Raw genomic sequence first — 27,991 nt, 5'->3', positions numbered from 1 at the left:
AGCCATTATTGTTTGTCCAGTCCAGCTGCACTTGGAATGACAGCGACCCAGAGCTAGGGGGAGGATTAAAGACTGCGTTCAGTCTAATACACCATTTGCCAGCTGCCAGAGAGGCTTCGCAGCTCTTCCTTTTCCATCCCGCTCTTCTGTTCGTATGTCAGGCAGAAAAAAAACAAAAAAACCCAGCATCTCTTTCCTCATGTCCTACATAAAGACTCTCTCTGATTCCTCATCTGCTCGACACTCTTGCTCTTGTCCGTGCCAGCTTTGATCTCCCTCCAGCCAATTGGCCCTGCTCGTCACTGTCCTGGCAAATTATTTTCTACGCCTGCCTCGATAGGTCAGAGTTGAAGCTCACTGGTGTGTTGATGAGGCAGGGTGGAGGCCTCTCTCCTCTGGAAGCTCAGCCAAGGACACGGAATTATATTTATACAGGCTGTCCTCTTCCTCGCAAACACCCACCTGCCACAGCAGAGGAAGAAGCATATTTGTGTGCATATAAGTGCATCAGGCAGGCTCAGAGTGTCTGCACATTGAATTAGGCTGTAGATCACTGGCGACAGGACTGAGGACCGTCATTAGGTGGGGGAACGGGCATCTTTATGGGGTCACAGTTTTGCAGTTAGTGTAGGCAAAAGGTAAAAAAAAAGAAAAAAAGAAAGAAATCCTTTAGTTACAAATTGGCCTGTGAATGGGAGTGTGGAAACCTGCAGGTCTCGGCTCCCACTCAAGCTGTCAAAAAATCACTGAGTGTAATTGAACATGTGGCTCGTTTTCAAGTTCAGTACCTTGGATGTAATTTCCAGCTAGAAAAAAAAAGAAAAAAAAAACGGGAGATATTTTTCATGCTTGATAATAAAGTGACAGAATGGGAAACATCAGAAATGACACGCAGTGACAACCACAACACAGCCCGGTCTGTAAAAATGAAATATTTTAATTGGTGGCTTGATGATTCATTTTTGCAATCATAAGAAACAATCCCAGAAATATGCATACAGAAGGAGCCAGAGACAGACTGCACACCAACTCAAAAACAAAAACAAACAACACACATCTCTATCACACTCTTTAAAAAAATAAAAAGCATGATGCTAGCGACACCCGGGTTGCTTCATTGTCACAAAGAAAAATGCTGTTAAGACATCAGATATACACAGAGATCAGACACAAAAATCTGAGCATAGCTTCAGAGCATCGGTAACTGGAATCATTTCGGTGAAAGGTTTGAGATTTCCTCTCACACTCTGTTCAGGTACGGGGAGTGTTTTTGAGGACTACTACACTTGAAACTGGGACGCTGAAAATGAAACGCTCTTGAGATACAGAATTGGTGTCTTATTTGTTCCGAAACCACTAATGCGGAGCCAGATATTATTGGTTTCGAGCCAAAACATGGACTAATGTGAGTGTGACTCTGAAAAAGAAGTTGTGGGCAAAACGCCCGGAGCTTAGGGGGGAAAAAAATAAATAAAAATCTCCGGTTTGAAGAATACAATGACTGAGACGGAAAAATATGAAAAAGGGAGCTCTCTCGTTCTATAACCATTTTTCCTCTCCCTAATGCATTACTTTAAAAGAAGCATATTGACTCTGGATGTGTCCCAGTACATTTTCATCATCCCCCCTCGCCCTTGTTCTTTTCTCCTTCATAAATCATCCCTGATTTAAACAGAGCTGATCAAATAAAGAGATCTGCAGGAGGACAGGAGGATCCGGCCTGTTAAATTTCAGCTAAATTGTTCCCTTTGTTTACAAAAAAAATAAAAATAAAATAACGTTAACAACCAGATGAATCATCTTATGTATTTGGATACCAGGAAAGCAGGTTGTTTGCCTGCATCCTTTGCCTGAGGACACAAACAGCGGACTACATTCAGTTTAGATTCTTCCCGTCCCACTTTTACATTCTCTTCGTTTTCCCGTTTTATTGCTGACAGTGTTTGCTTGCAGGCAGGGTCGATGAGGGATTTTTTCCAACTCCAATCCACTTTTAAACCCAAATTCTTTCAAAATGCTTCCTTCCATGCATGTGAAACAAATACATTTATTGTTTCCAGCCTGTAACTCAAGCCTAAAGCGAAATCCCACTGTAGCACAAAGTCTTGATTAAGTGATAATGAACAGATGTAGCTTTGCACCATATTTTTCAGTGAGCTGGGCGCTATTAATTTGATGACCTTAAAGTATTGATTATATTCCTGAGACGTGTTCAGCTAACCAGATAAGTTCCCAGCAGTTATAGAAAGGAAACAATCATTGGCAGAATACAGAAAATTGCAGATATCTCTCAGCTGCTATGGACTTAATGTCGATTAGCTACAGATGACTGGAAACTGCTGCCACTAGAGCCCCATCTGTGACCACGTCAGAGGTCCTACGCAACCTTGGGCTTTGAACTCAAAATCTAATTTTCTTTTTACCTGTGATCTGGATAGAAGTTGTGTCTCCAGTTCTCTTTGTGGTGACTCAAGCAGCTACTTACTGTAGAAAACAATAAAATGATGACCCTGGGCTAAAGACGCATTTAAATCCGATCTTTCCACAGGCTTCCTGCTCGACCTGTGCCAGTAGCTGGCACGCTGCGTGGAAATAGTTTTTCAGTCTTCCCCATGCAAATATTTAACTTTTCAGTTAAAAAGCTGACCCCTGTGGGAACGTGGAAAAGCCTTTGAAGATACGGTCAGCTGCTGGATAGCACGTTTGGATTCCCTCCTGCAGTTTGCATACATAACGCTACATGACCAAATCACTGAATAACATAGAGGGGAACTAAGGTCACAAAAGGAGAAAAATCCCACTAAGCTTACTTATGACTGATTGACAAAAATGCACATTAGGATTTTAAGTGGTCGTACTGATAGTCTTTATACGTAGCCTCATCATGGGTAACAGACAAAAAAAAACAAGGGTTAAGGACAGGTCGCGGGGGAGGAGGAGAGGGGAGGGGAGTATTATTGGCTTGCATCACTGTGAGGGTCGCACTGCTCTGACATGCTGCCCTCCACAAAAACAAAAAAGGCATTATAATTGGTCATGAAGCCACTCACTCGCAAAACTCATCGCACATCCTCTGTCAGTCAGTCAGGCACACTATTTACAAAGGCATACACATACGCCAATCAAAGGCATACTGTACATACTATTTACACAAACACACGCACTCTTGCAGAATTGCACTCATCCACACAGACTCACGAGTAGTCAGAGAAATTACTGTAGTGTAATGCAGACATAGTATCAGCAATAATTATGGTGACTATGATTCCCAGTACATAGAGGCACTGCTACCTCGCCCTGTCCGTTCTTCAGGGTAAAAAGACAGCTCCCACTAACGAACCGCGGGTCACCGGCGCTGTGGGCGCCCTTTCAGCAGGTAGGGCGGAAGCTTCTTTGAGACTGCTACTTTTACAACGCAGTCAGAAGGTAAAAGAAAGAAATGGGAATAAACGGTGAAACTGAAAATGCCACCCACTGCATTAAGAGCTCACATTGCCATGGTGACCAGAAGTTCCATGGCTCCCATCTCAAGCATTTGTCTGAGTTAAGGCTTCCAAAGCGCTTGCCGCTCACACAGTTCCTGGCAACAACCTGCAGCACACTTGCTCCTCTCCCCTCCCTTTGATTTCCTCGCACCTATGTGAGATTCTGCGCTGTAATTGGCTGTCATTCTCTGCAGGATGGAGACCAAAAAAAAAGAGAAATAATGAACTTATCAAGCGACAAGGGCTGTGGAAACCTTGACTAGAAAAACAAAAAACAAAAATTCCCACCCCTAAGAAGCAAGGCTTCAGTAATGGCTATGGTCCATAGTACATCAATCTAATCCATTTGCTTTGACTTATAAAACAAATAAAAACAAAGACATAAAGGAATTACTTTTCTTTAGGCAGCAATGTTGGTCTCAGTGTTATTACAATTGTGCTTTTTTTAAAAAAAAGCATCAACACAGAAGGAAAAATACAAATAAATTCATCCTAAAATGAGAATGTCACTATTTCATGGCCAAAGCATGTTCATGGGTGAGATGACAGATTTTTTTTTTATTTCATTTTTTTATTTGTAAAGCGGAAAGCTTTTATTACACAACTTTTCTTTCCATCTTTCTGGGGCAGTCTCTGACGCACCTTTTTCTTTGTTCGGCCCAGCAATCAGCACATTTTCATTGCTCTCCCAGTTCCTTTGAAATTGGAGAATCCAGGAAGTAGACTGGTCCTTTATTTTCTCCTTTCTCCCTCTTTCTTTCTTTCTTTCTTTCTTTTTTTGCAAGGATTAGCGGGAATTCACAGACTTAAATTCATTTTCTCATGCTCCATATCAGGCCATAGAGACGGAGAGGAATACAGAAGGAGGAGCGGAGGCGGGAGTGCTGGTTGGGTTACTCAGCTGTCAGCGACTTTTAAAAATATCTCTCCTCTGCTCAGTCAGTAATGATGATGGGAGAGACAAAGAAATGCACAGGGGAGGAAAGGTCAAGCAGGCGCTAATAACAACTGGGCAAACCTCAATAATGTGAGCTGATGCAATCGACCAAGCTCAGGTTTCCATAGCAACCCACTCGGATTCTGATTCCCGCAGCCCAACTCTGGTAAAGTCAGTTTTCCTTTTTTTTGTATTTTTTTTTTCCAGTCAGTCGGGTCTTTGAAGCAGGCGCCACTTTCTGTGAGTGTAAGTGTGTGTGAGTGTAAGTGTGTGTGTATGTGTTTGCATTTCACATTACATATGCATGTCTGTTGTTTGTTCTCATTCTTCTGCTACCAGCGGTTGATGATCTGGTTCATGTAGTCCTCAGTGGGGAGCCTGCTTCCCGCCTCCTCCGTTCTACCTCCCTCCTCGCCCTCCTCCCGCTCTCCGTCCCCGTCCTCCAGTGTCGACACCAAGCTCTGCTGGCTGCGGGAGGGCCACAGGCTGATGCCCAGGCCCTGGTGGCTCTGTTGCATGTGGTTCTTGATGCGCTGCTGCCGCCTCTCCTGCTGTCTGGTATACTGGTAGCGCTGCTGGAACAGGTCCCTGGCGTAGTCGTACAGCTCCATGTCCAGCTCGTTGAGCTCCTCTATACGCTGGACCTATTAAGAAGAGAGCAGGAGAAATTTAGCTGGGTGGATGAGATGGAGAAAGGGGGGGGGGGGAGAGAACAGGGAAGGCTTTTATTAGCTTTTCTAAAAGTTTCAATAGCTCCAGGTTTCTTCTTAGATTGCACTGATTTCTAATCGGTATTGTTTCCATAAGATTTTTAAAGTTGACCTCTCACTCTAGTTTGAGGAACCAGAAAGGGTCAGTCATGGCGGACCTTTTTGGAGCACAGTGACCTGACTGCGTCACGTTCTACCTCGTGCTCTGCGTCAAGGACGGCCTGGCCGCTTGCTGACAATGCAAAAAACACAAAGTGTTCCCTTATCTGGAGTGTTGATGTAGGCGGGAGTAAAAAGAAAACTCTCTGTGGAGAGATGAAGGTCAGAACACAGTGATCATACTTGACACGCGGCTCATCTCCCTTTTTTGGTCAACTAAACTCACAGGGGAAGTGAGATGGATCACAAGTAAGGCCGATATGCTTGGAAATGCATGGAGCTGAATGTATTATCACTTTAGCCATGGTATTGGATTGCTCTGGGATTGATGTGGAAGCCTTAATTTCTTCATCAACTTGTGTCCACTCCTAACCCAAACACTGACTCTGGGGACACAGGGATATTTCTTTGATTAATGACCCATCAATACTGCTCAATATTACAAACTCAGGCCCAGAAAGTTCCCAAAACACTCAAGGCACAAGCCCAGAAACTAAATATAGTCTCAGTTTCCTCCATGCGATGCTGGGAAAGTTTCAAAGTTGGAATTGCGAAAATATCCCATTGTGACATTTGATCACATGCTTTATAGCGCGTCTGCAGAGAGAGGGAACTGAAAGAGAATGCATCGCCAGCGTGGAGACAACAGAAACACATTGTTTGGTTGTGCCATGCAGCTGGCTTTGTAATCTGCTGTGTGCAGATTGAACATGGAGGTGGGGGGTGTGTGTGTTTAATTAAGAGAATCCCTTTGAAATCTGTGATGGAGTGCTGGATATCATTTGCGAGCCATGTGTGGGATAACAGGGGGAAGCGACGTGATGCGTCGATGTTAGAAAATCTGAGGCGTTTGATCAGCGGCGTGGGGGGGGGGGACACCAGCAAAAGAAAGCCAGGGAGAAGGCGCACGGCTATCTGAGAACAGGCGTCGAATTATTTAGAAACCAGTTTCAAACAAAAATGACTCACTGAGATCTTGAAGGGATGAGGGTAAGAGTGGGCTTTCAGCAGCTTTAGAGGAGAGTCTAAAGTAAACAGTCTCCGCCAAACCTGCTGATATAATTATTTGAATTCCTTTAAAAAAAAACTAATTCAGCTTCGCAAAGATTTAAACCAATTTTATAACCTACTTTTTAAACAAAATGCGACACAAAACGCCACATCTGTCGGACTCCAACCTGTCACAATATGACATTTCCTCCTTTCCGTGATAATAACCAGTGGGTCCACCTTTCCACAGCATCTGTCAGAAGCATATTTTATATTCTCTGCTCCAACTGGTTTTGATGTATAAATCACCAGTCTGCTGTATACTGGAGGATTTCTCTTTTCTTTCTTTCTTTTTTTTAAGATGAGAACTGAGCTTAAAAACTCCCACACAAGTGTGAAGAACATGTTTAAAGCTGCTGTTTTCTCAACAGCAACAGTCATTCCAACTCATTTCACAGCAATATCAGACTGCAGACTTTTCTCTCCGTCTCTTTTTGACATTTCCCCCCCTTTCTTCATTTTTCGTTTGAGCTTATTGTACTTCTTCCTTTTTCTTCCAGTTTCTATTAAAAAAAAGTATCTGCCAAGTAATACAAATTTGAACGCAATGAGAAATAAATCATCTTAAAATAGAAACAGCGTGATTATAGTATAAGCTGCTTTAAAATAATTGCCAGAAAATTCTTATTTTTGAACAAATAAGAAAGAAAGGAATGTAATTTTTATTTAACTTTTGTTTGTTAATTTTTGCTACATCTACTACTTTTGTTACTTTTGTGCAATTTATTTAGGTTTTTCAGGGGAAAAGAGAACTCGTATATCAAAGATGATACATCTGGCATTATAGAGTTACCGGTAAATACAATGTTGCACTTACGGTAGTGTTGTCCAGGTCCACCCCTGCAGCCCGCGTGCTGTTGTACTGCATGAAAGGCCTGATGAAGCGCAACCTGAAGGTTCGTTCAAAGAGGAACTGTGTTTTCCTCTGGTACTCCGTCAAGCCAAAGAAGGCCATGTCTCGCAAGTTCTTCTTGGCAGACTCCAGGAGAAGCTGGGCCCTCTTCTTCTCTGGAACTGTGGACATGTTGTAGCAGCCTACGAGACTCAGGTCCGCCAACATACGAACCTAAAGACGGGAGAAAAGGACGTGAAGGCGGCTGTGCGAGCCCATGGAGTGTCTGTCACTCACTGCATGTGCAACAGAATTTATGTAGGTGGTACAAATATTACTTGGATTTTCACTATTCATCGTCCAGCCTTGATCCTGAAATCTTTGATTTTGCCGGCACATCATATGTTATCTTTAAAATGTTGGTATCAGTAACAAATTTCCCTCTGAAATTCCAGTAGCAGGAGCAGATTAGAGCCAAGAAAATTTTGCTCCAAAGTGAGAGATCACTTCATTACCAAGGGTATACGGGGGGGCTGTTAAAGTACAGTAAACAAACAGACTGGACATAAATTTGGATTCACTGCATGCACCATAGCCCGCTGGTCTATCAGGATTCCTCAAGTATGCATGTGTGTGTGTGTTTGTGCGCGCGTGTCGCATTTATAAGTCATAGGACCCTGAGTAATAACACCCCGAGGCTCAGATGAGATAAGCTGGCCAACACGTTGAGGTGGGAGACTGAGATAGCATGAGAAAAGGAGGTGCGAATTTGAGGTGTTTATGACCAGAAGGCAAACTCCTGACGGTGTACTAGTAAATGTGTGTGTGTGTGTGTGTGTGTGTGTGTGTGTGTGTGTGTGTGTGTGTGTGTGTGTAAGAGAGAGGGAGAAAGATCTAGTGTATTTTCACTCATGCAGATTTCATCTTACAAGTGTACCAGGCACTTTTTATATGTAAGAAATGAAATAAAGTAGTAGGAGAACTTGTTTAACTTTAATTCAAGCCAAAGTGCATCTTTGCTGGTGTTTTCAACATCTGTACAGTAATTCTCACGGTGATAAAGCAACCTGATAGGAGAGAAGTCAGGCCTGGTGATGTGATGCAAGTTTGATGGACCATTTTTGACCATTTGTGTGAAAACTGTTAAAAAAATCTGTATCTATAATAATATGAATGTCCAATTTCTTTTCAAATATCAGTATTGGCCTTAAAAATCCTATATCGGTCAAGGCCTATTACAGTGCACAGGTTTAACTTATTTTATTGCTTATTTTTAAAAAGTGACAGCACACAGTTAAAAGTATTTGCACAGCATCTAATTTGCATCCATTATCCCTGGACAGGTGGATAAAAACAACCACACTTCAACTGAAACGGCACACAAGACTGCACAAAAGTCCATCAGTATTAAATTATGAACCAAATCAATGGATACAAAGGAATAACTCCTGGTGACACTTTTGTGCTGACTTTAGACAACGTTTGAGGCTGGTTTTATACATTACAAAGCTTTGTGATTCCATTATGTTTATGGTATGGATTTTTGCTTCCTCGCTACTTTTAATAAGAAAGCAAACTGAGCTTTTTTAAACTGTGGTACCCGATCACCAGTCGCTACCACTGCCAGGACAGGCCACACATCTTAGAGGAGACAAAGCAAGACTACAGACAGTTTTAAACATCAGGAATAAATGATAGTAAAATAACAATCTAGCTCTATGAGAATTTGCCAGTACACCTTCTTGTGTGTTATGAGGTAAAATAAAAGGGAAAAACATGGTGTACAGAAACTTTTCCAGTGATTTGAGACATTTGGTGTCTGATGTTCTTAAAGTTATTGAGATTAAAATAAACATTGATGCTTATGATCTCCCCCCCCCCCCTCTGTACCTGTCTGTTATTGGCCAGGTTGTAGGGACAGTCCATGAACTGTTGCAGGGTGCACCCCGACCAGTCGGACCCCTCGTAGCAGGAGGGCAGCTCCTCGGGCGTTGGGGTTCGTCCATCGCACATGTGCAGGGAGGTTTTCCACGTGGCGCCCCGCTGCACGTGCCTCCACTCGCTGAGGTAGCGAGACACGGGGTCCCTCAGCAGAGTGATGTAGTAGAACTTTCTATTTGGGGACAAGGATGGAGCAAAAGGGAGGAGAGAAAAAAAGCAGAGGTTACCTCAGTTGTACAGAACATTTGGTGTATGCACAGTTAAAGTTTTAAGTGAATTTTATTCGCCTCTTTACACGCATCAAGTATGCCAACAAGAACGCTAAATCAACACGCAGTTCTTTAGCCGACCATATGGTGGCACTGTGTGCAATGGTTTCCCGAAGCAGTTCATTGTGCATGCTCCTAACTCAGGGCTTCACACTGAGCTTGTCATATTTAGTACCACATTATTTGCATTTACTAGAAGCAGCTCCGTGTTGCACAAAAGAAATCTGGGTGGAAGACTGGAAGCCAAACTGCAAATGAGCACGGGAGGAGGAGGAAGTGAGCGAGAGAGTTGATTTGTAAGGCAGAGGGATCGGGTCAGTGTTGGGGCCATGCTGTGCAGGAAAGGAAACTGCTGGCACAAGCACATCTCATGTGTGCAGCACACATCTCCACGCTGCAAACATCCTTCTGTCTCGGGCTCCGACGCACGCGCGCGGCAAACATCCTTTCCCCTTCCTTCGCGCTTGCACCAAGTCTCTCTGAGAGATGACTCATCCCACATCTTGGATTTGGATGGAACCATTTCTGTGGTGTTTGTCTGTGCGTGTTTGTGTGTGATGTAATGGTGCATAGCACAGTTCAACATCTCTCTAGAGGGGACACTCCCACCAGAGTGGAGACCTTTCTAGGCCTTCACACTCCAGCTAATTACTGCAGTCTAATCAATCAACACATCCTCATTAACCAAAACGCACACATATAACCCACGTGTGTATGCTTATGTGTGACTATGTGCCTGCAGCGTGGCTCAGAGTGGCGGTATGGATTTGTCTGGGCAGCAGACGCACGTCAACTGTCAAAAACACACACACGCAGAGGCACACACGCTGCCCTTTTCCCCTGGGCCTGCATCACATCAGAGGAATGTTTGCAGAGGGAATTTTGTGTGCTGACAGAACTCTACGAAATCGCCTGGTTCACACACAAGCCGCCTCTCATATACACACAGAGTCTCTGCTTTCATCGCTAAATCTTGGGCTTCACACTACAAAGCTCGCCTGGCGAGAGAAGCGGGACTGCTGGGTGGACACAAAGCCCCAAGTGTCACACAAACAGTAGCAGTGTCTGGCTATTAAAAAGTGGCAACATCCCTTAAAATCCAGCAGCACTAGCAGCTGCAGCAGGAGGAGGGAGATCCTGGACAACAAAACAAATAAACCCAAAATCTAGCCACAGCTGAGAGATAGAGCATCATTATAAAGACAAAAAAAACTAAATCCAGCAGTTATGAGGCGATCCTGGACAGCTAAAGAAAAAAAAAAAAAATCATCTGGGAGACCCTGCACGACAAAACAGCCACACCCCGATTGTAGCTGCAGCACAGAGACATCTCTGCAAATGAAACAAATCAAGTAGCGGCAAGGGGGGGATCATGAACAATGAAACGACTAAACCCTCAATCCAGTGGCAGCTGGGAGATCCCAGGCAACGAACCAAACAGACCTTCAATCTCGGAGACAGCGGGGAGGTGGAAATCACAGCCACAGAAACAAGAATCTAAACTCTAAATCCCATCACCCTAAACCTAAAATCTCCCCCACCCCACCCCATCGCACCCATCTAATCAAAAACAGAGGAGAGGCACAGTCAAACTGGAGCCTGCAGGACACCTGAGTACATTATAGAGATTCCTGCGATGACATTATCAAGATTCCTAACACTCCCCAGAGTGAACTGTGTGTGTGTGTGTGTGTCTCAGTAAGAATATGCCTATTAAATCAGTGATGACATTTTCCCCCTCTTGGCTTCCATTCCACTGAAAAAACACGGTACTGTTTGGCCCTCGATACAGGAGACGGGAAGGGAGAACGAGGGAAAGGGTGAAAAACAGAGCGGGAGGGAAAAAGAAAAAAGGGGAAGCTAGAGCGAGGGAGAGAGTTAGGAGGGGGCGGAAGAGAATTTCAATTAGTTTTCTAATACTGTGAAAGCAGTGAGGGCCCCAAGCCCAAGTGATTTATCAAAGTTATGGCTCCCGCTATAATGAAGGCTCAGGCATATTACCAGGCTAAATAAATAAATAACACGCACACAAACACACACACACACACACACACACACACACACACACACACACACACACACACACACGCAAAGCCAAATAAATGATCTTAAACGGCATGCCGGCCTGTCGTGTCTGCTGGGTCAGGCAGACTGCGAAACCAGTGCCGCGGAGACTTTCTCGCCTTAAAGCCTAATGATGTCTGGCCGTGTACTCAGATCCCAAGGTAATGATGGTTCAACCCACACACACACACCTAGCCTCACGTATTTTTACTCACTCACCAGCAAGGCCACTCCCTTTTCCATGTTTTTTCCCTTGGCTCTGAGGGAGCGGAACATTACAACAGGTATTCTGGTTTTTTCTCCCCCACCACAGGTGACATGGCTCGTAGCTGAAGCTTATGTGCACTTGTCAAATCAGCTTCAAAGGTAATATGAACTGCTCAATCTCTCACCGGCGAGATTAAAGATCGTCATACTCCGGCTGAGCACGGCTGTGGATTCGTAGTCATGACACTGCAGCTTGAAAGGTCCCCTCCTGCAGACTACATTTAAATGCATTGCATTGTTTTCCTTCCATAAGATTCGCCGGTTTGCCTTTGCGTTATCTGCAAAAGCAGTCAAAATTACATTTATGAAACACGTCGACTAATCGGCGAACACTTATAGATTTATCCCGTCAGACTGGTGGTGTGTGGAGCACTGATAAAAAAAAAAGACAAAAAAAGACGACTGCTTAATGGGGAGAGGTGTGAGGAAGCCACTGCGGGGCTTTGTCTAGTACCTCTTTTACTTCATCCCTTTTTACTTTGTCCTGATCAGTAAAACTGAATTCAAAATTGAGGCTATAAGCTCATTATGAAGCTCACTAGCTGACTGACTGACAAAAACAAAGATAGGACGAAGAACAAAGCAAGCCCATCATGCAATGATTCCAGTAGTTTTCCATTTCGAGAAATTTCCCCCTCCTTTCCTCCTTGTCTCTTGTGTGCATCTGTATTTTTCCACATTTTTATATTTTATTCATATTTCCAACTTTGCCAAAACTACGACGATGTCAGGAAACACTGAATGCTTGTGATTCCTTGCAGGTTTTGGTGGACAACTTGGAGGACAACTGAATAAACACAAAACGTGCTAGACTCATCCCTCTATAACAACGCAGTCCAGACTCTCTACAGTGCAAGTAAGTGTGACAACAAGTGAGGTTGCTGAGTGTTATCAAGAGGAAACACACAGAACTTGGGCTGGCTACGGTCCCTCAGAGCCCGGAAAAAAACATAACCCTGTTTCCTGAGGACCTTAAATCATCACTTCTACAACTTCTACCTCCTTTTTTTTTTAAGCCTCTATTTCCTTCTGTTTAAATCTTCCCTTCCCTCTGGGTCGTCTACTTTAGCCCATCCAATCTAGGAAATTATTTTTTTCCTTTTGGAGTAACACCCTGAAAGTGCGACACCCAAATCTTTCTCTACCACTTTACTGTTAGTCAGTAAAACATTAGAAAGCAAGACTGCCATTAATTAGGGTGAGGAGGTCTGCAGGTTGTCCTCCAATTAAAATCTCTTTTTTAAGAAATACCAGAGGTTCGCTTCAGTACACAAGAGATGCAAACAGTTTTTTAATGCCTTAAGAACATGAAAGGGTTAAGACAACTTGTTTAAATATAAATCTGAGGGTGTTTACATGCGTAAATCATGCTCATCCGGCCCTATAAACACAGTGACGCCAACAGCACCCTATGATGTCGCAGCCATGATTTATTAATAGTCTGGAACCAGATCCACTCGAGAATGAACTTTTTCCACCTCTAAAAATGGAATTGGAAGCAAAACCACCGCAAGGAGAGTCCAAACTGACCATTACGCTTTAATGCCAACGCCACAGGCTGGTGAATTTCTCTTCAAAAATCAGACGAAAAGGTCGGAAATAGCAGGCGAAAAACGTGCACGAATATCCTCAGATTGCTGGTCAATTATGCAAAGATTTGAAATTCCAGCAGCACATCTTGTTTCTTAAAGATGATGAAGAAACGCTGAGGATAACTTGTGTAAAAATGAACCTCATTTTAGATAAAACAAGCAAATTAAAATGTACTTTATTTCACTTAATGTGTTCAAAGTAGGAAGGATTGATTGAAACTGGGATACTGTGATCAGACATTGGCCAGAGGTGATCAAATCCCATCACTTCTTTCTGTCAAAATCCACCATGTGGACCAGTGAGAAGTTTACGGTCTTCTGCATGGTGGCAATAACGAAGACTAAAACAAAATGCATCAGGAACGCAGAGCACGTTTAAATATAAACCATATAATATAAATGCATAAGTATTGGTTTGCACATTCGGCTAACAAGCGAAAGCTCTCAAGTTTGATCCTGGGAGGAGACACAGAAAATGCATCAGAAAATGCATCAGACATAAAAACCTGTCAAACAGGAGCCTGGTTAAGAGAGATATATATATCTCTATATATCTATATACATATACATAAAATCACAGTTACAGCCATCATTTTTAACATCACAGCTACGTTTGATACATAAACGGTTTTTAATTAGTACCACCACAAAAGATGCCAGAAATCGGACTTTAACATCCTCTCCTTTTAGCACAATATATGCAAGTGTGGCTTTGCTCTTTTTTCTTGTCACATTTAGATTTCTTCGCCCAAATACCACAAACGAACATCAAGATTTGACAAGGTCTACACCAAAAACGAAAAATAAGAATCAGATTTTGAATGTGTGCGTGTGGTTTAACTCTCAATAACAGGCACTTTGAATGCTGGCAAAGGAGCTGGTGTGTGGAATAAGATGGCTGTAAATTCAGATGACATCAGCCATGTTGGAGTGAAAGCAGGGATCAACATGTCGAGACTTGACTCTCAGCAGACTACCACTGAGGACTTCCTTCACGTCATCATTTGGATGAACGCGCACACTCGACACAGGCCTAAAATAATTGATCGTCAGGTTGGACACATGTTGACCTCATTTCATAAATCAAGTAGTCAGTCTTTTTCGGAGTTGGCAGGCTTCAAGCTCCAGAACCGTCCCACCCGCACAAAGCTGACTTATAGTGCCCGTTTGTCCCTCTAAAAGGTGATCTCTTGGCCTCCCCCCTACTTCTGTTTTCCTGTTCCTGTCCCAAGTGTCTCTAGCCAATAATGACGCACCGAGACAGACAGAAATAGACCCTCCGGTTCAGACAAGCTCTCCGGGCGTCTTCTTCTTCTGGCTGCCCTAGCTCACTCTTCCTCCCTGTACCGCTTTCTTTGTTAGTTGATCAATAACAGCCTCGGGACTCAGACAGCCTGCCTTGGTAATTTGGACTTTAAACACAGAAGACGTATGAGAGACTGAGTGGAAAGAAAACAGAGTGGGAGAGAAGTGGGAGGAACAGGAGACAGTGGGGACAGCGCTGGGGTGAGGGGACGCAGAGGGAGCACGGTGGGATCAAGCAGACATCCAAGAGCGTTTGTGGTTAAATATTAAGGACATTAACAGAAATTCTTTGTTCTCTCAACAGCAAGAGAGGAAATTTATGGTTTCTAAATATTTTCCATTTAGCGTATCCACATTTTCTATATATCAAAACATCCTGACTTAGATTTTTGGATGCAACTGGATATGTGCTGATGTGTCAAAGAAAATGTGACTGGGGTAACGTGGCTAAGGCCAACCTTCAGAGCAACAGAATTCAGAATTATATCACATTATGACCTGTAACTGCAATCATTATTTGGCAAAACAATGAAAAATCAGTTGTCCCTAACCATGTGGAACATCCACTAAGGGATTGCTTTGTGCAACTAAATGTCCAAAACCCCCAAAAAACAGCAAATCAAACCATTTAATAGAGAACCTGATGTCATTTTGCTTAATGAGACAATATTACTGAGCCGTCTATTTGTGATTGAGAGTAGAAGTAAAAAAGGGCCCTGCTTGAACTGATGTTGAAATGAGAGTCGGTGGTTTTTATCTAGTAAATTGAAGACATTCAAAAGCAGGTTTTGTAGTAGTTACACAAAACCAGCAACTTAGATTTGTACTTTTTTTTTTCTCCATTAGAGAAATCACATTATCACGCGATTAACATCATCATTCAGCTTCACAAACAGACAGGATTACTGCCACTATTAAGATGCAAAATGAAATCGTTGATTAATTGATCAGAACAGGTAAGAGGAAATTAATTAGCACTATTAATGATCTAATTGCTCATTTATTCAGTCTGTATATTGAACACTGGTTAGCTCCAGCTTATCAAGAGTGTGGATTTGCCTCTTCTTTTTATCTCTCCGAGTTCTGGACTTTCTTTCAGACACTGAAAATGAGTGAAAAAACAGTCAATCCAGTCTTAGTAGGTGAAGGTATCTAACTGAAGGGATGAGCCAGTGCTCTGTCTCCACACAACCAATATCACAGCAAAGAACCAATTTTAAGTTGTATCTTTAGGCAGTAGCAGCCTGACACGAAAACACAATTTGTTTCAATTTCTTTAGTCAAATCTAAGGAAAGATAACACAATTTCAGAGGCATAAAATAGTTTTTGTGCGCCAACTAGCTGATTCCTAAAGAACTATTAGTAAAAAATGAATAGTTTGACATGATGTGTATATAGACTTTTCTTTTAAATTATGAAGAAATAGGTGAAGAACAAAAAATAAGTGACAGGTTTAGAGAAAAATATCTACAGCAGATGAACAGTGAAGTTATGCCCTTAAAAAATAGGAACAAATCCAGTAAAGATTTAAAAGATGAATCTGGTCCTTCAGTTTATCCATCTACTGTTCACTGAAGCTTCAATAGAAATGGTCTCAGTGGCTGTCAAGAAGCCATTATTAAGAAAGGGAAACTGGTAGAATTGGTTGGGGTTTCCCAAAGTACGCAAATACTAGAACGAAATTTTGTGGCAAAAGGTGTTATAGAGTGAGGAGTCGTAAATGTGAAGTTTTTGGTTCAAAATTGTCATTGATGGAAGTATGAATAAGATTTTGAGCCACTATGCACCGTATATTGTACTTCCTTGTAGGGCTGGGCCATATACTGTTCACGGTAATACCGGTATAATGTTGGGCAACGATAAGAAAATGAAATATCGCGATAGAATATGGGTAAAACCGCGCATGCGCAGTGCCTTTGTTTTCATACGCACCTGGCAGGAAAAGCATGGCGGCGATGGAGAATGAGAAGGGCGACAGCGGATCGTTGAATGAAACGGATGAACCAGAATTGGTTTGTAAAAATGCTGCAAGTTCAGTGGTGTGGAACTGGTTTAGCTTTCGTCCGTCAGACACACAACAAAGCACTATTTTTGGTAGAGCATGCTAGCAGGCCGTCGTTATTACCGTGTTCTTTGGAAAATACGGCACACTTAAAAATCAATCCTTTGATTTTTCTGAAAATCAAGAGTGCCCCTTATAATCCCGTGCGCCTTATGTATGAATTCTGGTTGTGTTTACTGACCTTGAAACGATTTTATGTCGTACACGGCGCTCGAAAATCTGACAAATGTTTTAGTACGACTTTCCTAACCTACGAACCCGGACTGCTTGATGGATTGTCGGAGCATTACGGCTATCGTAGGCAGGAACCTCGCGGAGTGATACGTACTGTGCTTCAACATAATATTACCGTATTGTGTGTGTATAACCTCTTTTTAAGTTTTGTGGATATTATACATGGTTATGCTGAGGATATGTCGGCCAATTTCCACTGGAAATGCCTTTTGGTTAAACTGTCAGCAAGGAACTTTAATGCACATAAAACAGCTGCTAGTTTAAGTAAAAATACATTATTAGTGCAAAAAAACCCATCAAAGTTGTGGAGTTGTAAAGTGTTTTGTCTAGTGTCAATTATATCGTCAGTTATATTGTTATTGCAAATTTTCAAATGTATATCGTGATAAATATTTTTGGTAATATCGCCCTGCTCTACTTCCTTGTACGTTTGCACATGTTTCAATAGCTCCCATTTCATTTATGTCACCCAGCAAAATATAAAGAACTGAGGGTGACTCAAGAGTTTTTGGTAGGACTGCAAGATTAGCAAAACAACAATTACTGTAGTTGTATTAACCAGCCTTTATTACTCATTATTTTGTCAAGAGAATGAAACCAGTGCCATTAGGCGCACATTTTGCCAGCATCGCCCCCAAAAAGGAGTCTTATTATGATGTACAGTAACAATTTTGAATCGTCGTTCCACTGGGGCAGTAAATTTGGATCCAACACCGAGAATGCTTCAGAGCCCCTGCAGTCATTAACAAAGCATTCAGGCGAGCTCTTCTCTACAAGCAAGGTATTCTTCACAAAAAAAAAGAAAAAAAAAATGCAAGTTGGCAATGCAAGTGGGAGTTGCTGTGCGACCATAACTAAAAGAGCGTGTGAAACCTTGGCTTTTGCCATGAGTGCAAAATAACTCATGGCTCGCTGCATTTCAGCACAGAAATGCATCCTCTTCGTGATTACAAGACAAAGAGGAGCAGCAAACAGGGAGCAGAATGCCTCGTATGGAAGTGTAGCCCACGGCTTACGGAGCTGTTCGTTACAGTTCGGGAATGGACAAAAACAAAGAGAGGGCAGGAGGAAAAGAGAGACAGGGGAGGGAATCCCCTGAGTGCAAAGCTATGTTCGGCAGGAATGTTCGGCCGCCTGTTCGCTCATGTAACTTGGCTGGCAACAGCCCAGAGAACTGTCTGACAGACGGAGGGAGAGCGAGAGGGAGCCGGGAGAAAGTAAGATGGATATGGTGAGAGGTAGATGGGTGGAGGACAAGGAAAGTTGCACAAGTAATCGCAGATCATTTTTCATGTTTTTGCAATTTTATGTTATGCGCGCATGTTAGGATAGGAAGATGTGGCTGTATGAGATGTATCTGCAGCAGATATACAATTCTTAAATGTCGATGTTTCCCCTCAACATTTAGAGTGGAAATGATGATTAATTGATTATTCAGCCATCCAGATAAGTTAACCTGCAGCTAGCACGACAGTTGACGAATGTCTCCGTTTTTGACAAGCTGGGACAGTTTGATAATTATCAAAGTAGTTAGCAACCACTTTTGTGTCCGTGATACGCACTTATAACCTCATATTCATTCCAGCATGTAACGCTCATCACTGTGACCAAAAACAGCAGTTAAATTTTGTGATGCAGAGTGAATTGGCTCATCTTAAGAAAAGACCCCTCCCCAAATCTGAGTTTATCTTCAGTTTTAAGGGAGATTATGACAAATAACTGCAGAATGTGTGCTAAGTTTGCCTCTGGGCTGCAGCTGTGTCCCAAAGTAATAAAGAAGTGATTATTAACTGAATTGGGTGCAAAAAGGACCACAACGAGAGTATAAAGATCGCAGAGTGTGGAATAAAGCACTCTAAGCAAGTTTAAGAAATAGTGCACGGAAATAAAGTGGAAATGTATGCTAAGCTGCAAACAAAATCCAATAAAACAATCTGCTATAGTCTCCCAAAGCTGAGACAAATAATCGTTGTTGTAAGTGTGAGCGCAGTAGTAATAAAAATTCAGTAATCAGAGTCCTTTTTCATAATCGTGCATCCAGTTAAGCAGAGGAAATGTGAGCCAGGAAATGAGAGGGATGAAGGTGGAGCGTCACGCTGTTTAAGGTAACAGACTAAACTTGATATCCTGTTGTGTGTGCGTGCGTGCGTGCGTGCGTGCAAAAGTCCCCTCCACCCAGCATCATGTTCACATGCCTCCTGATACCGAGGTCAAAGCAATCACTTTGCTGACATATGGAAAAGCTGCAATCAACGCAACCTCACCCACTCCTATTGCACAAACGCACTCGAGCACACACCTGCAAGTTGTGACATAATCCTCGCCATATGCGGTGATGTTAGATTATTGATATGTCCCAACAGTTCACTTATTCCAATGAAGGGGAGGGGGGAGGAAGAAGAGGAGAAGAAGACGAAGGAGGAGACTGTGCGGAGTTTGGGGGCAATTAAAAGGCTGGATAACGAGGCTAATGAGTAGACAGGTGGCCCCATTACAGAAGCAGCCACACACACACACACACACACACACACACACACACACACACACACACACACACACACACACACACACACACCTCCCCTCTGGCTGGGATTAGTGTGTGCACTTTATGTGTGTGCGTGTGTGCATGTGTGTGAGAAAGAAAGGGAGAGAGACCCCCCTGTTTGTCCGTTAATCAGTCGCCACATACGAGACTGCAGGCAACAGGGTGTTTTCTGTGTGCGTGCATTGTGTTTGTGTGTGCGTGCGTGACTGGAGGCGAGAGTGTGAAATTGGAGTGATAAGGCAGTTAACATTCAAACCTCCCCACCTGCCTTGCGCAACCCTTTCCACGCGCAGACACACCACGGCGCTCTCTTTACTTCTCGGCTCCAGCGCTACATCTGTATATATGCATGCGCGTGTAGAGAAAGTAGGCATTCAGCTGTGTGAATAAACAGGATAATGAGATATTGCTGAGCCAGTAGCAGCGGTGGATAGTGTACGCTTGTGTGTTCGTTACCGAGAGACAAAAAAGGCGAGGAGGCAAAAAAGCGAGACTGGGGATTTTTCTTTCGTTTGAAGTAAACATCCTTTTAAGGTAGTGTCAAGCGTTTGCCCGAGAACGATAAAAAAAAGAAATAAATTTTTAAAAGAGCAGCCCGATGCGGGTGTAATTACGCAGACATAGATAGGCACGCTGATGCTTCACGATTACCTGGAAAGTTGAGCATATGTGCAGCACGAAGAAAAACAAAAAACAAAAACTGCAGTCACATGAGGATAAATCTCAGTATCTTTGAAAAGTAAAAAAAAAATCCTCTTCAGGTAAAAAACATATATATAAATAAATATATTCTCAGGCAGTAAGACAAAGAGTTTACTTAGAAACAAGTCAGGGATGGAAAGAAAGACAAGTCAGGAAAAAGAGGTAGTGGAGAGGTAAAGACTAGGTGGAGTTAGGAAGGAAAAAAGCGAGCACGGAGACTTTGAGGAGCCAAAGGCCAGGAGAGCCCAGTGAATTTGGAATATATTCCTGCATGTCAATGGAGCTTGTATTGGTAGTAGTTATTATCTTTTTGACTGAAAACGGGGAGAAGGGAGATGTGGGGGAAGTCAGTCAGTGAGTCAGCCAGGCCTGGAGACAAGCCTGAGGCTGGATTTACGCGGTCCGGCCTAGGAACCACAACCTCACCCTGGGGAATAGGACGGGGACAATTGGTTCTTTAAGAATGGAGGGAAAAGTGTGAAGGGAGGAGGAGGGGTGAATATGAATGATGGGTGTGTGTGTGTGTGTGTGTGTGTGTGTGTGTGTGTGTGTGTGTGTGTGTGTGTGCGCGCGCGCACACACACACGCGCGTGGTTAAGGGGTCCTCTAAGCCCAATTAAGCCTGACTGCATGTTGGAGGGCTGTGCCAAACATGCCCCACCTGTTTAGAGAGGGCCAAGGGGCTAATGAGCAGTGCCTGGAGGGAGGGACTGGCATGAACAAGGCGTGGAGGAAAATGGGAAAGAAAATTCCAGGGAATTAAAGAATAAAGGTGGCATTCCCTAGATTGTGTCCCCATACACTCTCTCATTATGCAGCCACAACTTGGAGACACAATGTCAGAGGGATTTCACAGCTAAAATTAGCCTTTGTTATCATGCGCAATCATACGACACAGGCTATATACATGTGACAGGGCAAGGCAAGTCCAAACGCACAAGATACACACACACACACACACACACACACACACACACACACACACACACACACACACACACACACACACACACACACACACACACACACACACACACACACACACCCTCCAATCAGTCGGGCAAAAACAAGCAGCCAAGGAAATTACAATCAGAGATGGTCAGCAGAGGCAGGAGAACAGGAAGAAGGGGGCATAGCAAAATAATAACAGCCAAATATTGTGCAACAGGCACAACAACTGATTTCTACAGAACCCCTGTGCTGTGTGTGTCTGTGCGTTTGGGTGAAAGAAGACTATTGTCTAGTAACATAACTCGAGCTCACAGCTCCAGCTTTGTCTCGAATAAGCTGTGAGGCTATAGCATCCTTCCGCCTCGCCTTCCCTCCCTCCTTACCTTCAATCTCTTCAATAAGGCTCAATCTATTCCTAAAAGAGCAGTTTGACATTTTGGGGTGCAAGTTAAATGAGAAGCTGATGTATAGTTATGGCTAACAGCCTGGTAGCTTAAGAGGCCTTAAAAAAAAAAAAAAAAAAAAAAAAAAGCAAAACAAAAAACCCCAGCAAGTCCTCCCTCGTCTGAAAGTCATTATATCTGCCTACAAGCTTGCTAATTAACATGTTATGACTCGTCCGCTTAAGTGGTATAAACACTACTTGAAATAACCCCACAATAACCCTATTACACTAACTGCATTATAGTCTGCTAAAAATCCTTTATCAAAAACAGCCTGTGACAGGCAAACAAGAGAAATTATGTAAAATGGGAAAGACCTGTCACGGTCTAAAAATATTTAGGCAAACAATCATGGAAAATTACAATTTGTGGCTTTCACACTTTTTGCTCACAATTGTTGTGTTGATTAAACAAAAACGATTAGATATTGGAGCTTTAGAGACACTAATAGGCAAATTTATTTAATGTGACCAAAGCCACATCTGACTTTGGAGCTTAGCCTTATTTCTTTGTTAGAACAGAGCATAACAGGGGAAAGGGTAAGGCCCATGAGCCACACAGGCCTATAGATTAGGAGATAACTACCTGTTGCTAGGAAAAAATGTATTCCCCGACTGGTTTGCAGGTGGTTGCTGGTTGTCACCAGGTGAAATTGGAGAATTTCAAAGTAAAGGTCGTGCCTTGCCACACCAACCAACATGTTAGAAAAGGCAAGACCTTTACTTTAAAGGTGAATAGTCTCCCTTTTAGTTTATATTTCACATTCAATAGCTTCACTAGCACTCCGTGACTGCAGCAATTAACAGGTGACCAAATCAATCTTAAGGAGGTTTCTGGTGCAGCACTGTACAGCTATTAGAGGCCGAGTTCACCTAACGGCTGCAATAGTTCTCCAGGGTTGCTCTTTCAAAGTGCTGTTAGGGATCTTGACAAAATTATAAACGCTGAAAAGTACAGTCAGATTTCAATCCACCGTGCAATACCATGTGGGAACAATCTGATTGCCAATGGCTTCATTTTTCAGCATGATAATAATCCCAAATACACTGCCAGTGAAGTAAAAGCGCACCTGAATAGAAAAATACATCAGTCATGAATTGGCCTCCCTAGAGCCCAGACATCAACATTATTGAAGCAGTGTGGGATCACCTTGACAGAAAATGGAACAAAAGGCAGCCAACATCCAAAGAAGAGAATGGCTTACAGGATGCCTGGAGAACTATTCCTGAAGACTACTTAAAGGTTTTCAGGTACTTTAATAGAAAAAAAAGAATGTTGTACTCATAAATATAAACCGATTAGTGTGAATCAGATCTATGTTTAATCATCAGGAAAGCCAAAACATGACTAGAATGTGGATTAAAAACGTCATCATCTTCCTCCTCACCTCAAGCTTCACCTCCTAAGCTGAAGTCAGGGCTTTAACACACAAAGCTGTGCATAAACATGCTTATTTATTCCTGATATCGTCACAGTTACTTATTGTCAGATTACACATGCGGCCCTCCTGTCTCCATGGCTGACAGCAGGCCAGCTAAACAACAACAGCTGGTTAGAGACTAATTTTATTGCAGCTAATGTTAAGCTCGAGTGTAAAAATCAAACTTTCTCTCTGATAAACAGTTTGATCACATTCTCAAATTGTTAAATGTCCGAGTCCAAAAATCCAGGTTAAAGAAAGCTTCACTAAATCTAGCTAACAACAATAAAAACACCAGCGCTTAATAATAGAAAAGTTCTATAACTCACCTCAGTATCACCGTCACCTGATTCTTAAACTTGTATTGGACTCCTTTCACAAAGTGTTACAGCCTGGCATAGGTAAACAGCCGACTGACATCCTACACTCACTACAGATGAACAATAGACTGAGTTGTTTGTTCTACATTGGCCACCGTAGCCAGGATTTTGCACTTGGATTGGGAGGAAGGAAAACAGAATTCAGTTGACAGGAATTTGCAACCTACTGACATCTAGTGGTGAAATTTTACATACTGTAACTTTAAAGAAATTATAAAAAAAAAAAACTTGCCCCAGAGTTCAAGAAGAATAAAAGTCATACCAAATATTGATTATCAAGCTCGTTGGAAATTTTATTTAAACTGAGTTCGCTCTATTTTTGCCTTACATAGCGCATTTCCATTTACTTTTGCATATTTATCATTTTGGTAAAATCTAAAGAAATGAGGGTGGCTCAAGACTTTTGCACATTATTGTGTTTTTTTTCTTATTCCGTTGCACTAGTGCGCTGTTGTTCAGATAAGACAGAAGTTTTCTAGTGAAACTTGAATCAAGACAGTTTGTGTGCGCATGTGTGTGTCTGTCCAGCTTGATCAACATCAGTTTATTCCTTTAATTATCCACTGACCAACAGCTTTAAATACACACTTACACATTCAAGTGACCAGAGCGTTAAGGGGGATTTTAACTGCTTATTTAATTCTTCACACAAGATCACGCAAACACACACACACACACACACACACACACACACAAAATCAACTGGCAGCTGCTATCAGTGAGATTAAGGCCAGTGTGACAGACGTGATTTCAGGCTACATCTGCGACAAAGAGAAAGAGAGCAGAATAAACCAATGCAGAGCAACATGCAGCTAACGTACACCGAGCAGCAAATTGTTCCTAGCTAGTGGAGAGGAAAAAAACAAGAAGAGGAAAAGCAGTGGAGCCAGGCACCATCTGTTGGGTGCATATTGACTGTGCATTCAGAGATTCAAAAGGCTGTTAATTCTGCACAAAACCCAACACAGAGGGCAGCTGGGAAGACCTGGAAATGCTGTTATGAAGTAACCTTTAAACAGGAATTAGAAAAGGCAAAAGAAGATAAGATGTAAGACTGAAGAGGGATGAAAAACCATGCCCTTTTGATGTCTCCGTCTTGGGTTAAAAGGAAGAAAAGGATTTAGAAAAAAGAAGAAGAAGAAGAAAAAAAAAAACAGATGTTGTGTTTGCATTTGATGCAAGCAGGCTTTTAGCAAAGGAACCTGGCCTTTGGTCATAGCTAAAATTGAATTAGATCTCCATTTAGCCTGCCACAAACAGCTCTGCTCTGCCAGTGCCCATGTTCTCTTCTGCTCTCAGCTCTGTCTCCCCTTTTCTCTCATGACTCCCTCTTCCTCTATCCGTCTTATACCATTACGAATGACACCGAAAATAATTGAAAAGCCCGCTCCGTCCTCCAGAAAACTTCAAACCTGCTTCTCAGCATGGAAAGAGGGAGGCAGAGAGATAGAAGAGAGACTGAAAAAGAAAAGTGAAGTGTAGAGGGGAGTATTTTTTGTAGTGGTGGGGGGTGTTGAGCTGCTCATTGATATGACAGTTTGATTTTCTGGGCTCTGCTGTGAAGCAGCTTAAGGGGGCATCCCTCTATTATAAGGCCCGTGACATCTAGCCTCTCTAGCTCTTCAGCCTTCACCCTGCATATGTGTCTATGTGATTCTAAGCTGTGCATGTGTGGCTCTAAGTACATGTGTTTTTCACCGTGTGCGCATGTGTGTGTGTCTGTCCGAGTCAGACGCTCCCCTGAGTTTCCAATCTCGGATCACATGCAGGGGAATGTGGAGTTGGAGCAGCTGCTATCCTGGCAACACTCCTCGCCAACCAACTGGGATAAAAACTTACCAAGCATCAACACCCCGACATTCAACACAGCAGAGGACAGGGTACATGCAGTGTGTGTGTATATATGTGTGTGTGTGTGTGTGTGTCAGCTTAAATAACCATTCATGTTGTCAGCAACTATTACGCATTCAGCTGAGGAGCCTACCTGGAATTATTTAGTCAGAATTCAAAAGCAGGACAATTGTAAATGTTGGTATTTGGAAAAAAAAAGTGTGCTAAATCAAAAGCCCAGAGACCTGTTTTGGTATCAACAGCGCCTTTCAGAATTTGTGCCACCTGGTTGGATTTGGCATAAAAATCTATTGATTGATTGATTGATTGAATCTTTATTTTGAACATGTTGAAAAAGTATAAAAAAAAAAAATAGAATTAAAAGAGACAAATGAACAAAGCAAACAAAAGGAAAACGAGCAACCACAACTCCAAATAACGTCCATGTTCAAAAAGGAGCAGGAAGAAGCATAAGCTTATTTAATCCCACCCCTTTTCCACTATCTAGTATCAATAGACTACAGAAATACCTCCTTGTAATTACATTATATGTTATGTGTAATTTTTTTTTTTTAATATATACACATATATGTTTCATATATATATATCACATATATCTATTCATTTACTTTATATAACTAAAGTGGCATAAGGCTGCTGTTCTCCCAGCACGAATCAACCACATGCTTTGGGATTTTCTTCCAATAGAAGACGAATGACATGGAAAAACAACAAGTGAAAGGCTGATGGAAAAAATATATATCACAGCTGACGGGTTTATTCTATCCTCCAAAATGAAAGTAAACAAAGGCCAAGGGTCAAAGCTGGAGTGCTCCCTTTAGAGAGGCAAGAAAAATGAAAATAGAGTGAATAAATATCTCCTTTAATGGTCATGTAATTGGACTAGTCCTCGTACAGAAACAAAAGAACAAAAAGCCAGCTGAATAGAGAGTTTGGGTAAAGGGTGTAACATGTTTAATGAGAGCAAAAACTGGAAGACCGTGAAAAACCATTTAGTCTCATGTGAACCAAAAAAAAGGTTGTTTGTAGCTTATCGTGCGCAGGTCTGAAATCAGCAAAAGGAAATCTTGATTGTCTCAAATCACACTCTTTAACCCCTCAACAAGGGGGGGAAAAAAATAATTCTGCATGCATATTTTTATGAAAACATAACATAAAAGTCAGCGCTTTTAGTTCTTATTAGTAGTTCTTATTTTGGTGGTGCCAGGAAAGGCATCCGGCATAAGCTCTGCCAGATGAAAAACACTCTGAGCGGACTTTCCCAAACTCAACAAACTAAACAACAACACACATGATCTATTGAATCCTGCAATTTAAATTCCTATTCAGATACCGTTTTCCTGTTTTGATGAGAGAGAAGGCTTCACATCCAGCTTCATGTTAACAGAACTGTGGCTGGGTGCACGTGTTCAGGTGCTGGCCGCGTGAGATCACAGCCTTTGAACACAAAAGATATCATAACGCACACCAGTTAGCCCCCTTTGTTTCAGATAACGCACAGCAGTTGTTTTTGCTGCTATATGAAAAGTGCTGCTTGTAGAGTTTCCACTCAGCTTCTTCGCAATCCACTTTAACAAAACACAGCCACTCTGTTGACTCGTTTGACATGGTGCCACTTAGTTTGGAGCCAACTCAGACTAAGCATTAAATAAGTTAGACCCAGCGGTCTCCATTAGGTTGGGTGAGCTCAAAGTTACCAAAAGCACGGGGGTGTTTTTGAAAAGCTGTTGATGTTGTGCTTTTCACCATATAAAAGTAACACCGCTGACTGTCTCAATAACACGTATTGATTAGTGCGTATCAACCAACCAATCAATCAGCTAACCCTGAGTCTGCAACCCTATTTATGAAGGTCCTTTTATAACACCTTTTTTATGTTGTAATAACATCAAACTCATCACGCTATCTACTAAAAATTTAGGACCATGACAGTAAATAGAGTCACAAGCATTCAGTTGGCCAGATCTATGTGGAAAAAAGCTGCAGACTGCATCGTACACCGAGTTGGGCATTTATTCATAACAGCTATGTCCTGTGTTTTGGAGCGGATATTAGTCAATGGAATGTCTACATAACAGTAATAGTATCAGTGTGTGAAAGTGTGTGCGCGAATGTGCGGCAGCACATCCTACCCTCACCAATACGAACAATGCGAGATTTTGTCTTGTTGGAAAGATATTAGAGACTGTGTGGGAGGCTGATATGTAATTATCCTCATGTGCCCAGCCAGAAGAAACATGTAGAGACGAGCACACGAGCGCACTGATAAAGGGGAGAATCAGGGTGAATCCAAGAGAATCCCAAACAAATCCTTGGATCAGATGCTGTGGTGACGGTGTTGGGAAGTGGAACGAGGAAAAATAAGAAGCCAGACTAGGCGACTGGAGGTCCCGGTTAGTGATTCCGTGTTAATGTGCTGGTTACAAGAGAGTATATTAAAACTCGCAAGAGACCATGTGCCAAGGGAACAATATACTATGCAAATAAAGCTCCTCCATATGGTGAGTCAACTGAGCACTAAACACACACGTCTGCGCTGACGAGCCAAGTGCTTTCCCTCATTTTCATGCTAAATCTGCAAAGCCTTGTAACTGCTATCCCTGCTCAGCCTGCGACGGAGAAAAGCGAAAGAGACGAGAGGAACACAGAATGAGAGGAGAGGACAAGAGATGATAGGGAGGGAAGCAGCAGACGCTCAATAGAGGAAAATAGGAAAAACTAGCCAATCTTGTCTTCTGCTGCTCTTGATTAGCATTCAGTAGGAACTGGAGGAAACAGTTAGCAGTCTGGC

General features: G+C 42.5%; 1 protein-coding gene across 1 annotated transcript in view; it reads right to left on the bottom strand.

The window, feature by feature from the left end:
• Nucleotides 1-916: 916 nt before the first annotated feature.
• hs6st1a (heparan sulfate 6-O-sulfotransferase 1a) overlaps nucleotides 917-27,991 on the bottom strand; it is a 59,270-nt gene continuing 32,195 nt past the window's right edge. The window contains exons 2-4 of the mRNA XM_026152644.1: nucleotides 9,064-9,286; nucleotides 7,159-7,407; nucleotides 917-5,066 (exon numbers count right to left, since the gene is read on the bottom strand). Coding sequence (XP_026008429.1) covers nucleotides 4,755-5,066; nucleotides 7,159-7,407; nucleotides 9,064-9,286 — 784 coding nt within the window. The 3' untranslated portion in view covers nucleotides 917-4,754. The remainder of the gene's footprint in view (nucleotides 5,067-7,158; nucleotides 7,408-9,063; nucleotides 9,287-27,991) is intronic.

This window comes from Astatotilapia calliptera, chromosome 19 (genome assembly GCF_900246225.1).
Source record: "Astatotilapia calliptera chromosome 19, fAstCal1.2, whole genome shotgun sequence".
In the NCBI taxonomy this organism is placed as follows: domain Eukaryota; kingdom Metazoa; phylum Chordata; class Actinopteri; order Cichliformes; family Cichlidae; genus Astatotilapia; species Astatotilapia calliptera.
Note: the sequence above shows the minus strand (reverse complement) of the source record. Positions and strands in the feature narration are given on the sequence as shown.